The sequence below is a fragment of the Rhinichthys klamathensis genome, unplaced genomic scaffold, assembly GCF_029890125.1.
Source record: "Rhinichthys klamathensis goyatoka isolate OS25496 unplaced genomic scaffold, OSU_Roscu_1.1 h1tg000609l_1, whole genome shotgun sequence".
In the NCBI taxonomy this organism is placed as follows: domain Eukaryota; kingdom Metazoa; phylum Chordata; class Actinopteri; order Cypriniformes; family Leuciscidae; genus Rhinichthys; species Rhinichthys klamathensis.
The window spans coordinates 67,536-80,729 of record NW_026607062.1 but is presented as its reverse complement, the minus strand read 5'-3'; the positions used below and the strand labels follow the sequence as shown (position 1 = coordinate 80,729).

The 13,194-nt window shown below is 37.3% G+C and overlaps 1 protein-coding gene across 1 annotated transcript; it reads left to right on the top strand.

Moving 5' to 3' along the window:
* The first annotated feature begins 198 nt into the window (after nt 1-198).
* fntb (farnesyltransferase, CAAX box, beta) lies at nt 199-12,806 on the top strand. Its single transcript, XM_056240731.1, has 12 exons — nt 199-378; nt 1,315-1,379; nt 4,028-4,100; nt 4,974-5,065; nt 7,034-7,180; nt 7,279-7,362; nt 7,634-7,720; nt 8,825-8,954; nt 9,357-9,489; nt 9,696-9,807; nt 10,446-10,560; nt 12,331-12,806. Exons 1-12 carry the CDS (start codon nt 280-282, stop codon nt 12,451-12,453), a joined length of 1,260 nt encoding a protein of 419 aa, XP_056096706.1. The 5' UTR covers nt 199-279; the 3' UTR covers nt 12,454-12,806.
* Nucleotides 12,807-13,194: the final 388 nt, after the last annotated feature.

The following is a 13,194-nucleotide window of genomic DNA, read 5'->3' as shown; positions in this document are numbered from 1 at the left end:
CACGCAAATATGTTAGTATGGCGTGATGCGTATTACGTCATGACGTAAAAGAATCACTGGATCTTTTATGAACCGTTTCTTTGAAATGAACTGTTTGAGAGAACCGTCTCGCAAATCTTTGCATCAATACCACTTCTCAAATGTGCCTTCATGCTTCCCGTACCTAAGTCACTTGCCTCCATTGAGGAAACCCCGCCCACGCTGTCTTGACCATAGACACTTGCTCTGCTGGAAAACTGTTCCCTGTCTATTCCAGTGCATGTGTTTTCAAACCTCATCATGGAAGAGGCGTCTCTACCTCTGCGATGCTTTCATGAATCACACATCTCTGAGCTTTTCAACGATGACGGCGTGCAAACGGTGACTTCGAAAGAACAGGTGAGCTTAACTCTTAGTATTAGTTAGCTAATTGGTACTAGCACAGAGCTAACTGTCTATTTACTCTGCTTCTGTGCTTCACATTGTGCTAAAGGATACAGTAGTGCATACCGAAAATCCTGCGGTGTGTTCTGCACGTGCAGAATATAATTATACTATTAACACGGCGTCACCCAGTACGTGTTCCTCTAGTTCTGTTACAATGCTGTAAATAGTATTCATTTAAAAGAATAGCTCACCAAAAACTGATATTTTGTCATCATTGTAGGAAATACAACATGAGAGTGTGTAAATAATGACAGACTTTTCATGTTTGAGTGATCTATCCCATTATAAACGTTTTTGAACATTACCCTGCCAGGAACAATGTGGAATATTTTACCACAATGAGAATGTGCTGATACTTCACTGGTTTATGTTATGTTGTACTGTAATGTATGATCTGCATTATTATTATATGGGTGGTTGACAGTTAACTATGAAAAGTTATAAAGTGAAAGATGATATTTACATGTATATTTAGAAATCTTAGCACTAATACAAGGAAAATTTGCTTCAAAGACTTTTGAAATAATGCATGTATTCAAATTATATTTAACTTTTTTATTACTTACATAATAAAATTATATGATTACATCATTTTTATTATTTTTTATTATTATTTTACCTCAGAATTTTCAAGCACTGGTAGAAATTCCAGTACGCACTACTAAGTCATACTATGATTTTCAAAATAAATTAAGCCAGTTGACCATTTTTGTGTCTTTGTATGACACGCTGAACAGGATGTGATGTCAGCCACTCATAAGCGCACAGTCAGCATCAACCACAATGATCCTTCTGTTAGCATGTCATTTGGCTTGCTGTTGTTGTCACATTTTCTGTTTGGTTGTTTCACCTCCACATTTTTGTTTCCTGTTTTATCATTGAATCCAGAGAAAAGTTGAATGCAGTATTCAAGAGGTATACAGTGTTTACCAACAAATTCACACCTCACCGCAGTAAGTAAAGTTCAGCCTTTTCTGGCCATTAATACAAAGGATCTCTCCACAATATTGAGTTTCAATGTGCTGCTTTTGGACAGCAATCATTTTCTGTTATTCTGTACAAGTACATATTTTGTGTGTGACGATGTCTTTGGCAGCAAAACCAACATCAGATTGTCCTCTGCGTGTGTCTGCTGTGTATGTTTTGTAGCATTCTTTTTTCCACCTATTTGTATTACTTTGCAGCAGCATCACATCATATGCAGGAAAACCTAAAGTCTATATACTAGTGAAATTTGCCTCGCGTACAGCTAATTTTCACCTTCTTCCACCACAGCATGACGTCTGTGTATTTCAGAACCTATTTCCTCTATACTGAGTGCACTTGCAGATGAAATAAGACACCCAGATGTGATTAAAACTGATGTAATCAGACTGCAAGACAAAGGTTGTGTAACCTAAACATTTAGAAGAGATGCTGTTGTAGCACATCAGCTGTTCTTGCACATATCCAGATGGTACATTTTGCTGTGTTGTCATATTTACAACTTTTTAATTTTACTCTCTAATAAGAAAACTGTGGGAAAACACACTCGTAGGTGCTACAAACATTCATTCGTGGAATAGATACATGTTCAGATGATGCCATGCTTACCATTTATTGTGTGTAATATCATCAATATGATGATATGAGGTTATTGTGGTGCAGTAAATGGTAGATCGTTTTTTACATAAATAATTAAGTAATAATTATATGCACTACTGTTTAAAACTTCAAGGTCCGTAGGATTAAATAAAGAAATACTTATATCAGGATGCATTAAATTGATCATAATTCACAGTAAAGACATTCACAATGTAAACAAAGTAAATGCTGTTCTTTTGAACTTACTATCAAGTAATCCTAAAAAAATACACGTTTTCTTCTAAATATTAAGCAGCACTGATAATAATAATATAAGCTGTTTCTTGAGCACCAAATCAGCTTATTAGAATGATTTCTGAAAAATCATGTGACTGAAGAAAAAACTGAAAAAATAAAGAGTTGTTTTAAATAGTTTACATCCACAGACTGTCAATTAAATTATAGTTAATTTCATGCATGAAAGGACAAATTAATTATCCCGTGAGGGAAACGCAACAAATTTTTCAACTTCAGGACTTCTCATGAAACTTGCCTGTAGAAGGCCATAAGTTGCTCTAATCAGCTTGTCACAATGTAATGAATGCAATGCTTTCTTTGGCTCAGAACAAGGGTTAAGGATCTGGGCCCGTATTCACAAAGAATTTTAAGGCTAAAAGTAGCTCCTAACTGGCGAATTTAGGAGCAACTCCTAAAAATAATGGGCGTGTCACTCCTAACTTTAGGACTCCTAATTTTTTTCACTAAGAGTAATTCACGAAGCATTTTAGCCCTAAAAGTAGGACCTAAGTCTGGGACAGCTTAAAAGAAGTCGAGAGGACTCCTAACTCACTAAGACCTAATCACAAATGATTGTAGCGCAGTCGTCCGGGGTCCGCGACACAAGCGGGAATGCTGTATTGATCTGCAAACAAATCCTCTCCCATGTCTCACGCTTAGTTTTGCTTGATATCCCAGTGCCGAATTTCCCTTTTATTATGTTTTTTTTTCAGCACCAACTGGGCCAGCAGCAGTTACTGATCATGCGTCCAGTTGGGCTTTTTTTTCCGTTTTGGCGAGTTCATAATCCACCGTCATTCAACTATTACATTACTTCAATAGGAGCAACATTTCCTTGCTTTAAGTAGTCTATTTAGGCTAATAGGATGTCAATTAACCAAGCAAGTGTTAATGCAAGTGTCGTTTTTTCATTATTAGGCAAGTGGCGGTTTTCATTAGGGTATTAGGCTACCTTGATTTAATTTAATTTTTTAATTCACGACTTCTCTCTCTCTCTCTGCCTTTTTAGAATTATACTTCACTGGGGCCGGCACAAACATTATATATGCATTTCGATGACATTACTATTATTATTTTGTGTAGGACACAGATATATTTAGATGTCGTGATTCCATGATTTGTTGCGTCTGTGTTATGCTCCGCATGATGGCCCTGTCATCTAACAACCAATCACCGTGATCATTGCGAGGAAGCTCGTGCATGAGAATTGACATCATCCATAGCAACGAAGACTCACTCTTAGTTTAGGAGTTGTCATTTTTCCTTACTAAGAGTAGGTCTGAAAGGCGTTGTGAATAACTTTTAAGAGAAAACTCCTAGTTAAAATATTTTAGTGCGATTTAGGAGTACTCCTAGTGGTAAGATAAAATTCTTTGTGAATACGGCCCCTGTTCTCTGAGCTGAGGTACCCTCAAATTAGACATGCCCCGGCACCTCTGCGGCCAGCACTGAAGTCAAGCGTGCTGTGTTCTGACTCACTGACTCTATCATTTTAACACTGACGCTTCCTTTGATGGGGATAATTGGAGGATGTCAGCTCAGTGTGAACTTGCTCTGTACAAATAAGTTGTTGTCTTTTAGTGAGCTACTATAAATCTTTGAAAAGTTGAAAATGATCTTTTGCCACGTTGTGAATAAGGAGATCATTTAATGCAAAAATGATTTATAACATAATTTGCAATAGCTAGATTCTAATAAGATGGTTAAATAGATGACTCTACACTGTTTTTTTTTTTTTCAGGCCCGCTTTACTGAGGGAACAACACTATCATTATCTGAAGAAAGGTTTACGCCATCTATCTGACACATATGAGGTAAACAATGTCTTTTAAAGAAAAGAAAAAACTTAAAGGGATAGTTCACCCAAAAAAGAAAATTCTGTCTTTATTTACTCACCCTCATGTTGTTTCTGGCCTGTATGAAAAAAAAAAAAAAAATTATCTAGCATAATGTTTTCAAACCAAGGGGGGAGCAAGAGGAAAACTTATGATAATAAAAAAAAATAGAATCACTGCACTCAACCGGGTTTTTTTTCGGTGCGTAGATCCGTAAAAATATCAATGCTTTTAAATAAAAAAACAAAATATCCGCTCTCGCTGTTTTATAAAATACATAATTTAACATTTACAGATATTGACATTATTATAGTTTCATTCTGCTTTATGAACACTGGTTGATAATCATGAGAATAACCACAACTTATTTGTTTATTTTATTGACAGTTATGGTACCCAAAACTTAAGCTTTAAAGAAAACAATCCAAATAATATTTTCATGACAATATTTTCATTGAGCAGCTTAGATATTCTGCTAAATAGCTCATTTTGGGGTTTACTTTAAAAAGTAAGTCATACAGGTTTAAAATGACACAAGGGCGTGTAATTGATGACATAATTTTTATTTTTGGTTGAACTACCCTTTTAACGGCTTTAGTTTTGTTGTTAACACAAACACACAAAATGGGTTTTACACAAGGCCATTACGCATCTACAGCCTTGCACTTTTAAGACCATGTGATGCATTACTTGTGTATGTGAGTGGGTGGGAGAGAGAGAGAGAGAGAGAGAGAGAGAGAACACCATGCTTCTAGTTTTTGTGTATTTGTATGGGAACACCATGTTCCTGAGCAGCTCTGTGTGTAAGAGTGCTGGTAATGGCTGCTGAATCTGCATGTTGTCTGGCTTCAGTGTTTGGATGCCAGCCGGCCTTGGCTCTGCTATTGGATCCTGCATAGTCTGGAGCTGCTAGAGGAGCCTGTGCCGGCAGCTGTTGCCTCAGAGTGAGTACCAGCCCTTCTCTGCACATCATTATCAGTGTACACGTGGCATGGAGGCAGGTGTTTAGGTCCCCTTACCCAGTTACTATCCTACAGATAATGTCAAAGTTACATCAAGCTGTGACACAGATGCTTTCTTTCTCAATGCAAACTACGCTTCGATTGCTTTGTAGCTGCTGGGGTTAAAACCTTTATATCTTAGGTGGATATTACTTTGAAATAGACTTGTGAATTCATACGTAGTAGTGTATTATATTTTGTTGTGATTGTTTCTATATTCCTTAATGTTTGCTAATCCATGCTTTTTCATTTCCCCTGTTTTTGCATTTAGATTACCCTTCACCATCATCTTTAAAAACACTTTTCTTTTAATGAATGACGCTGTTAAATGTAATATTTCTAATTAATATTCATTTCTCCTACTGTACATTATAATGTTGTTGTATCTACATTTACTTGTAGCATTTCAAATGATTGATTTTAGGTTTTATTTTCAATTTATACTAAATAGACTTTTAAAGGTCCCCTGACATGAAATTTTCACTTTCTGAGGTTTTTTAACATTAATATGAGTTCCCCTAGCCTGTATTTGGTCCCCCAGTGGCTAGAAATTTCAATCGGTGTAAAGCGAGCTTTGGCTACTTCTCTGCAGCTCAGACGCGCTGATCTTGAATTATGACGTCATAAGGAGGAAAGGTAACCTCCCCTTTCTCTGCCCAGAGAATTTGGCTCGCTCATGAGAAAATGAGCTAGGAAGTACGAACGCGCGAGCGCGATTTGAGTTTTTCCTCGAGAGATATCATGGCTTGCAAAAGAGCGAAGCGTGGCAGTTGATCAGTGTTCTGATCTACAAATGAACACAAAAGTATTTTTTAGTTCCTTCATCCGAGCCTCTGAAGAAACAATGGGTTAATTTTATTTTCTCTAGAAATGCGCCGACACAACTTCCCAAAGTTTTGTATGGTCCAAACATTTCACCGACGACTGTTTCCTCAACTTGGGCCAATACAGAGCTGGCCTCGATGAACGTCTGAAAATAAATCATCGAGCTAACGTTACCAAGCAACAATTTCTGATGTGTAGCCTAATTGTTCAAGTTCAGACAGGTAATCTTTCTCTCAAAATCGTTCAATACGGTTTATGCATCAGTAAGTCAAGCTTAATATCAACTTCACATCGTTTCTTTTAGTAGGATGAAAATAATCTTATTTAATCTGTGAACAAATTATACAGAAAGCGATCAAAGAACAATCTTTCCACACAGCGCGAGTTTATCTGGACAACACGTTATGAAATCAATGACGTACCTTACACTGCACAATGAAGCTCTTACTGTATCATCGTGTTTGCATTGGTGAAAGCATTAGAGAGAGTGCAGAAACTGCGTTGGAATGATAAGATCTTCATTCTCGCGATCAACAGACTGTCATCTGCTCAATGCTCATCACGGCAACATTTTATGTGATGGGAATAGATCTAAAAACTTCTCACGATTCGTTAATCTCGATAGCTGTAATAGTAAAAACGTATAATAGCTGTAGTAAAAGTATTCGAGATAGTTTCACATGTAATATGTAGCTATTTCATATGCAAGCTTGTTAGCCAATCAGAGCAGTGGCTGGTTACACTGAATCCCACAGCAGACACGCCCCTTCAAACAGAACGTTCAAATCAGAGGCTAAAATCAGGCTAGGAAAAATGCCTTTTATTTCTAAATTATGACTATTTTTGATCTAAAAAACATACTAACATTATAAGGGCAACCCAGGAAACATTATAAAATAATAAAATAACCCCATGTCAGGGGACCTTTAATATCTGTCATTTATCGGCTGTTGTTCATAACATGAAAATAAATGAAAGTGATTTCTCTAGTGAATTTCTGGCTTTTTGTGTACATTTTTAGTTCTTCTCATTCATTTACATACCCGTTGATGTAAATATATCACAACCATGAATGTTGTCTGTTAGTGTGTGCCAGTTTCTGGCCAGATGTCAGAGCCCGACAGGTGGCTTCGGTGGAGGTCCGGGTCAGCACTCTCACCTGGCACCCACCTATGCGGCTGTCAACGCCCTTTGCATTCTGGGTACAGAGGAGGCTTACAAAGTCATCAACAGGTTTCACGTTTGCTTTATATTATCGCCTGTTTACCTTCAGATGTTGTGTGGATCATATTGCCATAGTAGCACATTCTGTCTGCCCCCTCCCCCATCAGAGAGAAGCTCCTGGACTTCCTGTACTCGGTGAAGCAGCCAGATGGCTCCTTTGTGATGCATGTGGGCGGGGAGGTGGACGTCAGGTGAGTTCTGTCACCGTGCTTTCAACATACCCTGAAGCATCTTTACAATCTTTTTATTCTCCCTGTCGTGATGTTACTATACTGAGGCATTCTTTAGGAGTGACCTTTTACTGTTGCCAACAGACAGATTAGTGCTATAAAAATTATTTATGTTCAACAAAGGTCAGCGCTGATCCTACAGACTTTCAGTCTTATTCTAATTATGGTACTTGTAGTTATTGACATGCATAGTTATGATCAGTGTCTACCTGTTGTGTGTCTGATCTGATAGGAGTGCATATTGTGCAGCTTCTGTGGCTTCACTCACTAATATCATCACTCCCACCCTGTTTAATGAGACACACACTTGGATACTCAGGTAATTCCTTCCACATTCACTTTCATTCAGATTATGTTAGGGTCAGTGTTATTTTAGTATTATTTATATACTATTATAGGATTTATTAATGCTTTGAATTAGCTTTTATTTTTATATTGTACATTTTGTTTTGTTACTTGTATTAGGGTTTTTTATATTTCTGTTTAGATTTGATTTAATTTTTGATTTTCATTTTAGTACTTAAACTTATTTTTTTCAGTTAGTTGTCAAGTTGTTTACTTTTTTCATCTAATATTTATATCAGCTTTATTTCATTTAATAAAAATGATATAACAGTATTTCATACTTTTTGTTTTAGTTAGCTATAACAACAATGGTTGGAGTTGAATGTTGCAAGGTTGAAGATTTATGCAATGTCAGTACTATAGAAATGTATTTATTATTTTTTCCCCATAACAGAGTTGAACTATGGGCTTTGACAAGGCCAATATAAGTATAAACAATCAAATACTGATAAAGAATAAAAAACAAACATCAATCTCTGGTTTTTAGCTATGTGATTTAAACAAATATACAATTTGTCCCTTAAATTTGATGTCAACCCACAGAACAGGGTTGAACAGAAAAACAAATTCAATAAATATAATTTGTTCATGTTTCTTTTTGCATGCTCCGATTCATAACTTTGAATTTTTAACTGCTATATATATATATATAGCAGTTAAAATGTAATAGTTATGAATCGGAGCATGCAAAAAGAAACATGAACAAATTATATTCATTTATTTATTGCACTCTAAAAAGCTGTTCACACAGAACATGTTTTTACATTCTACTGATCTACTTTTCCATTGCTTTTCTATGTAAACATTCTCTAGAGTCTAGACGGACCATTGTGCTTGTGACTTTTACGTCTATTGCAACAGCGTGTCATTCGCAAGTATAAAGAAGTTCAACTTTTTAAAAATGCATCTCCAGACCATTTTTTTCGCCATTCCTCTGCCATGTGTCTCAGTTTAGGCAAAAATAAACATTTAAAACATTTACCTCTCTGTCCCGAAAAGAGTTAAATCTCAGCACAATATATTTCTGAGAATGAATCCCATAAATACGAAGATGTTGTGCTTTCCTTTAAAACTGCAGCTGTCAGAACTGGGAGGGCGGTTTAGGTGGAGTGCCAGGACTTGAGGCACATGGTGGCTACACCTTCTGTGGTACTGCTGCCCTAGTCATACTGGGCAAAGAACACATGCTGGATCTCAAAGCCTTGTTAGTAAGTCCTTTGTCTTGCCTCGTTTTGCTTTGTCTACACTTCCACCTTTCATTTAACCTGGCTCTTCCTGTCCATTAGAGTGAATAAACGGAGGTTTATGAGATGCGTTAAAGGTCAGTTGTGTGTATCGTGAACGTTGGAGGAGAAGCATCTCATTACTGGTTCCTCAGGGACACTAAACATGCTTGGAAATATTAACATCAGTGTGCCGCAATGTTGTAGATGCTTAGATCAGCAGATATTCGTGGTCTTTGGCAGACATTAAAATTAGGGTGTTTTACAGTCCCAGGGCACAGACAGATAGATTTCTCTGAACGATAAGGCAGCAGCACTAATGATATTCCTATGCTGATTCTTGTAAACCTGTAAATTGGAGGCTTTTCTCTCTTTTTCCTTCATTAGCGCTGGGTAACCAGTAGACAAATGCGTTTTGAAGGTGGATTTCAAGGCCGCTGTAACAAGCTGGTGGATGGGTGTTACTCCTTCTGGCAAGCAGGACTATTACCGTTACTCCACAGGGCTCTTTTTAAAGAAGGTGACAACATATAGAGATAATCAAGCGATTGAAAATACTACAAGGTTCTTTTTTTTTTTCTATACATGGGGGTGTATAGAAAAAAATACATGGGGGTGTTTTTTCCCCCCCATGAATTTTGTAATATAAACTCAACATGGATATTTTGGGGTCTAATGTCATGTATAGTAATTTAACCTATGAAGACAATATTACTGTGTATATAGGAGACTCAACGCTGAGTTTGAGTAGCTGGATGTTTGAGAGAAAGGCCCTGCAGGAATACATCCTCCTCTGCTGCCAGAATCCTGGTGGAGGCCTTCTGGACAAACCGGGCAAGTGAGTACAGCTCTTACACACACACACACAAATATAAAATAGTCTATCTGCTTGTAATAATATCACCAGTAATGTGTCAAATAAAACAGTGATTCTCAAACTTTTTGGTTCCAAGGCCCCCCATTGTCCCCAAAAATATTTGAATGCCTCATAACTTTTACAGTTGGTTGTGATTTACTGGATAAGGATTTTAAAAAATATTTTTTAATTACAATTTCTACCAATACAATATGTTAAGAGCTTGCCACAACTTGAAGAATTCATAAAATGTAAATTTAATATAGTTAGATAATGTTCTTGTCTAGAGTTAGTGTGGAGCAAAACTTTGCAGTTTGAGTGAATCGTTCTTTTGAATGGATTCTTTTCAATGAAGCGGTTCACAAACTAGTCAGAATGATTAGTTAGCGAATCTGATTTTGTACAGATTCTTTTCTAGTAACTAACAAAGAGAAAAACGTCTAGCTGGAAAGGTCATAAAAATCCGTTGGCCTGTTACAGGCCATTACATCTATCTTGTTTAACTGTAAGAATCAAAGTTAAATTAAAATGTGAAAAATACAACTATATAATTTTGTCCTTTTACTAACTATACAGACCAAACCAGACTTTCATTGTAGTTGATCATTGATTCCCCACAGGTCTAGAGATTTCTACCACACATGCTACTGTCTGAGTGGACTCTCAATTGCACAGCATTTCGGAAACAAAGACCTCCATAATGAGCTGATCCTCGGTCGAGACGAGAACAGGCTGGTAAGAGATACTAAAAATTCAGTTGAGCCCAGCCACATTGAGAATAATGCATTAAAGGGATAGTTCACCCCAAAATGAAAATTCTGTCAGTAATTACTCACCCTCATGTTGTTCCAAACCTGTAAGACTTTCGTTCATCTTCGGAACACAAATTAAGATATTTTTGATTAAATCTGAGAGCTGGATCACTCCTCCATAGGCTTCTTAAGGGATTGAAACTTGATGGCCCAGAAAGGTTATGAAAGACATCGTTCAAATTGTCCGAGTGACTACAGTGGCTCTATCTTTAAGTTTATCAAGCGACGAGAATACTTTTTGTGCGCAAAAAAACAAACTTTGCGCAGTTTCACTATGTGAACTCAAGGCCAACAGGGAAGGAAATGAATAGTTGAATAAAGTCGTTATTTTTGTTTGTTTTTTTGCGCACAAAAAGTATTATCGTCGCTTGATAAACTTAAACGGGTCATATAATCCCATTTTTGTACAAGCTAGTATGATTCTTTAGGGTCTAAATTAAAAGTTTGTAATATACTTTAATTAAAAATTCTCATTAGTATTGTAAGAAAACACTTATTTTACCTGGTCAAAAACAGCTCTGTTTTCAGCACGCCGTTTCAGTGCAAATGACTTTAAATGATAATGAGCTTTGCTCACCCCGCCTCTCTGTTCTATGCGTACACCATTTGTAACTCAATAACACAATAACCATAATGCGTTGTTCAGTATAAACGTGGGATTATGAATTATATTGAGAACATCATACATAGAAAACATGCCGTAATGTACCCTAAGTGTAAACCTTAGACGCATTCATTGTGAAGCGTGCAGCTAGCGATTTGCAAAGATTAATATAAATATTAATATAAAGTTTAATAAAACGTTACACTCACTTCAGTTGTTCTAGAGGTTCAGCAGGAACACGAATATCTGGTACCGATCCTTTTTTCATGAGCAGCTTCTTAGCAAATCCAGCTTTATACTGACCCTCGTTTATAAAGCAGTCTGGTGTGAAATGATTCGCGCAAACATGAAAGCATTGACGTTGCTCGTGGGGAATATTCCCTTCGAAAACAAACTCAGCCACTGCGTCTTCAGCGGTTCGGATTTAGGAACATTAAAATGACTGCTGTGTTCGTTATTACACCCAAGAACAGAACACCACAATCGCTTAGACGCCATTCTGCTCATAGACAGTGCTCCAGCAGCGTATCAACAATGACCGCGCCGGTCCGCGCAGACTATGATTGACAGCTGGCTCACGAGCGAGGGCGGGTCTGTGTTGAAACGCGGCTGTCAATCAACAATCGCGGGAGGGGCGTCCGACCGTGTGACGTCACACGGTCGAACGGCTTGATTTGAGGCAGGGGAAAACATATAAGGAGATTAAAACAAAAACACTGGATCGATTTTTATCATTTTATGATGGTTGTGTACAGACACTGCCAACACACATTTCAGTACAATCAACTTGTAAAAGTGCATGTACCATTATATGACCCCTTTAAGATTGAGCCACTGTAGTCAATTGGACTATTTGAACGATGTCTTTCATAACTTTTCTGGGCCGGCCAGTTTCGATCCCTTAAGAAGCCTATGGAGGAGTGATCCAGCTCTCAGATTTAATCAAAAATATCTTAATTTGTGTTCCGAAGATGAACGAAAGTCTTACGTGGTTGGAACATGTGGGTGAGTAATTACTGCCAGAATTTTCATTTTGGGGTGAACTATCCCTTTAATATAACTAAATGTTCTCATATTTCTTCTTTTCAGGCACCAACTCATCCAGTTTACAACATCTGTCCAGAGAAGGTCGCCCAAGCGATTCAACATTTCCACCTGTTACCTGTTCCACTTCAGACGGGAGCTACGGCAAATGCGATGGACCAGTCATAGACACTTTCCTCTTTTTTTATTGTAAAATGTTTGGGGATTTGAGCTAGCTTGACCTAACGCAGAGGCATCTTCTGTAAATGCTGTAGCCAAATGTCCTTTGCTGGTCTGTAAGCATCTACAGGTGGGGAAACACTCCGAGGGCCTGACATACTACAGCTTCAGCATGGGGTTGTGGGTTTTAGCCAGGGAAAACGGTAGAGACTGACTAGGCAAGGTGTTTTTCATGCACCAGTCATTGATTGATATTTTATTGCACACACCAGCTTATTTTGGGCTTTGGCAAACGTTTCCCAGAGTGCATGTGGCAGTAGGTTCTGGACAGAAATAAAGACTTGGATGAAGGTGTGTTTTTATTTTTGGGTTGGTGTATTATCTATATTCACTATGGGCAGTCCATCATTTGACTTTTATTTCTGTCATCTCTAATTAATGAGTGCTATTTGACAGATAAAACAAATAACTGTCAAATATATGGAAATAGTCTTGGTACAACAAACTCTCAGCTACTCAGTCATGAGTACAGTGTTTACATTTTGTAAAAAATTGTCACCTTTGCTGTTTAATGAGCATTGCAACTGTATTCAATAATTCAATCATCATGCTTTTAATCTGAATATGCTGGTATGAAGTATCAAAACAGAATGGCATTTTATCTTATTACATTAAAGGAACAGTTTGTCCAAAAATGAAAGTTCTGTCATTATTTACCCGCTCTCATGTCTTTTCAAACCGTATGACTTT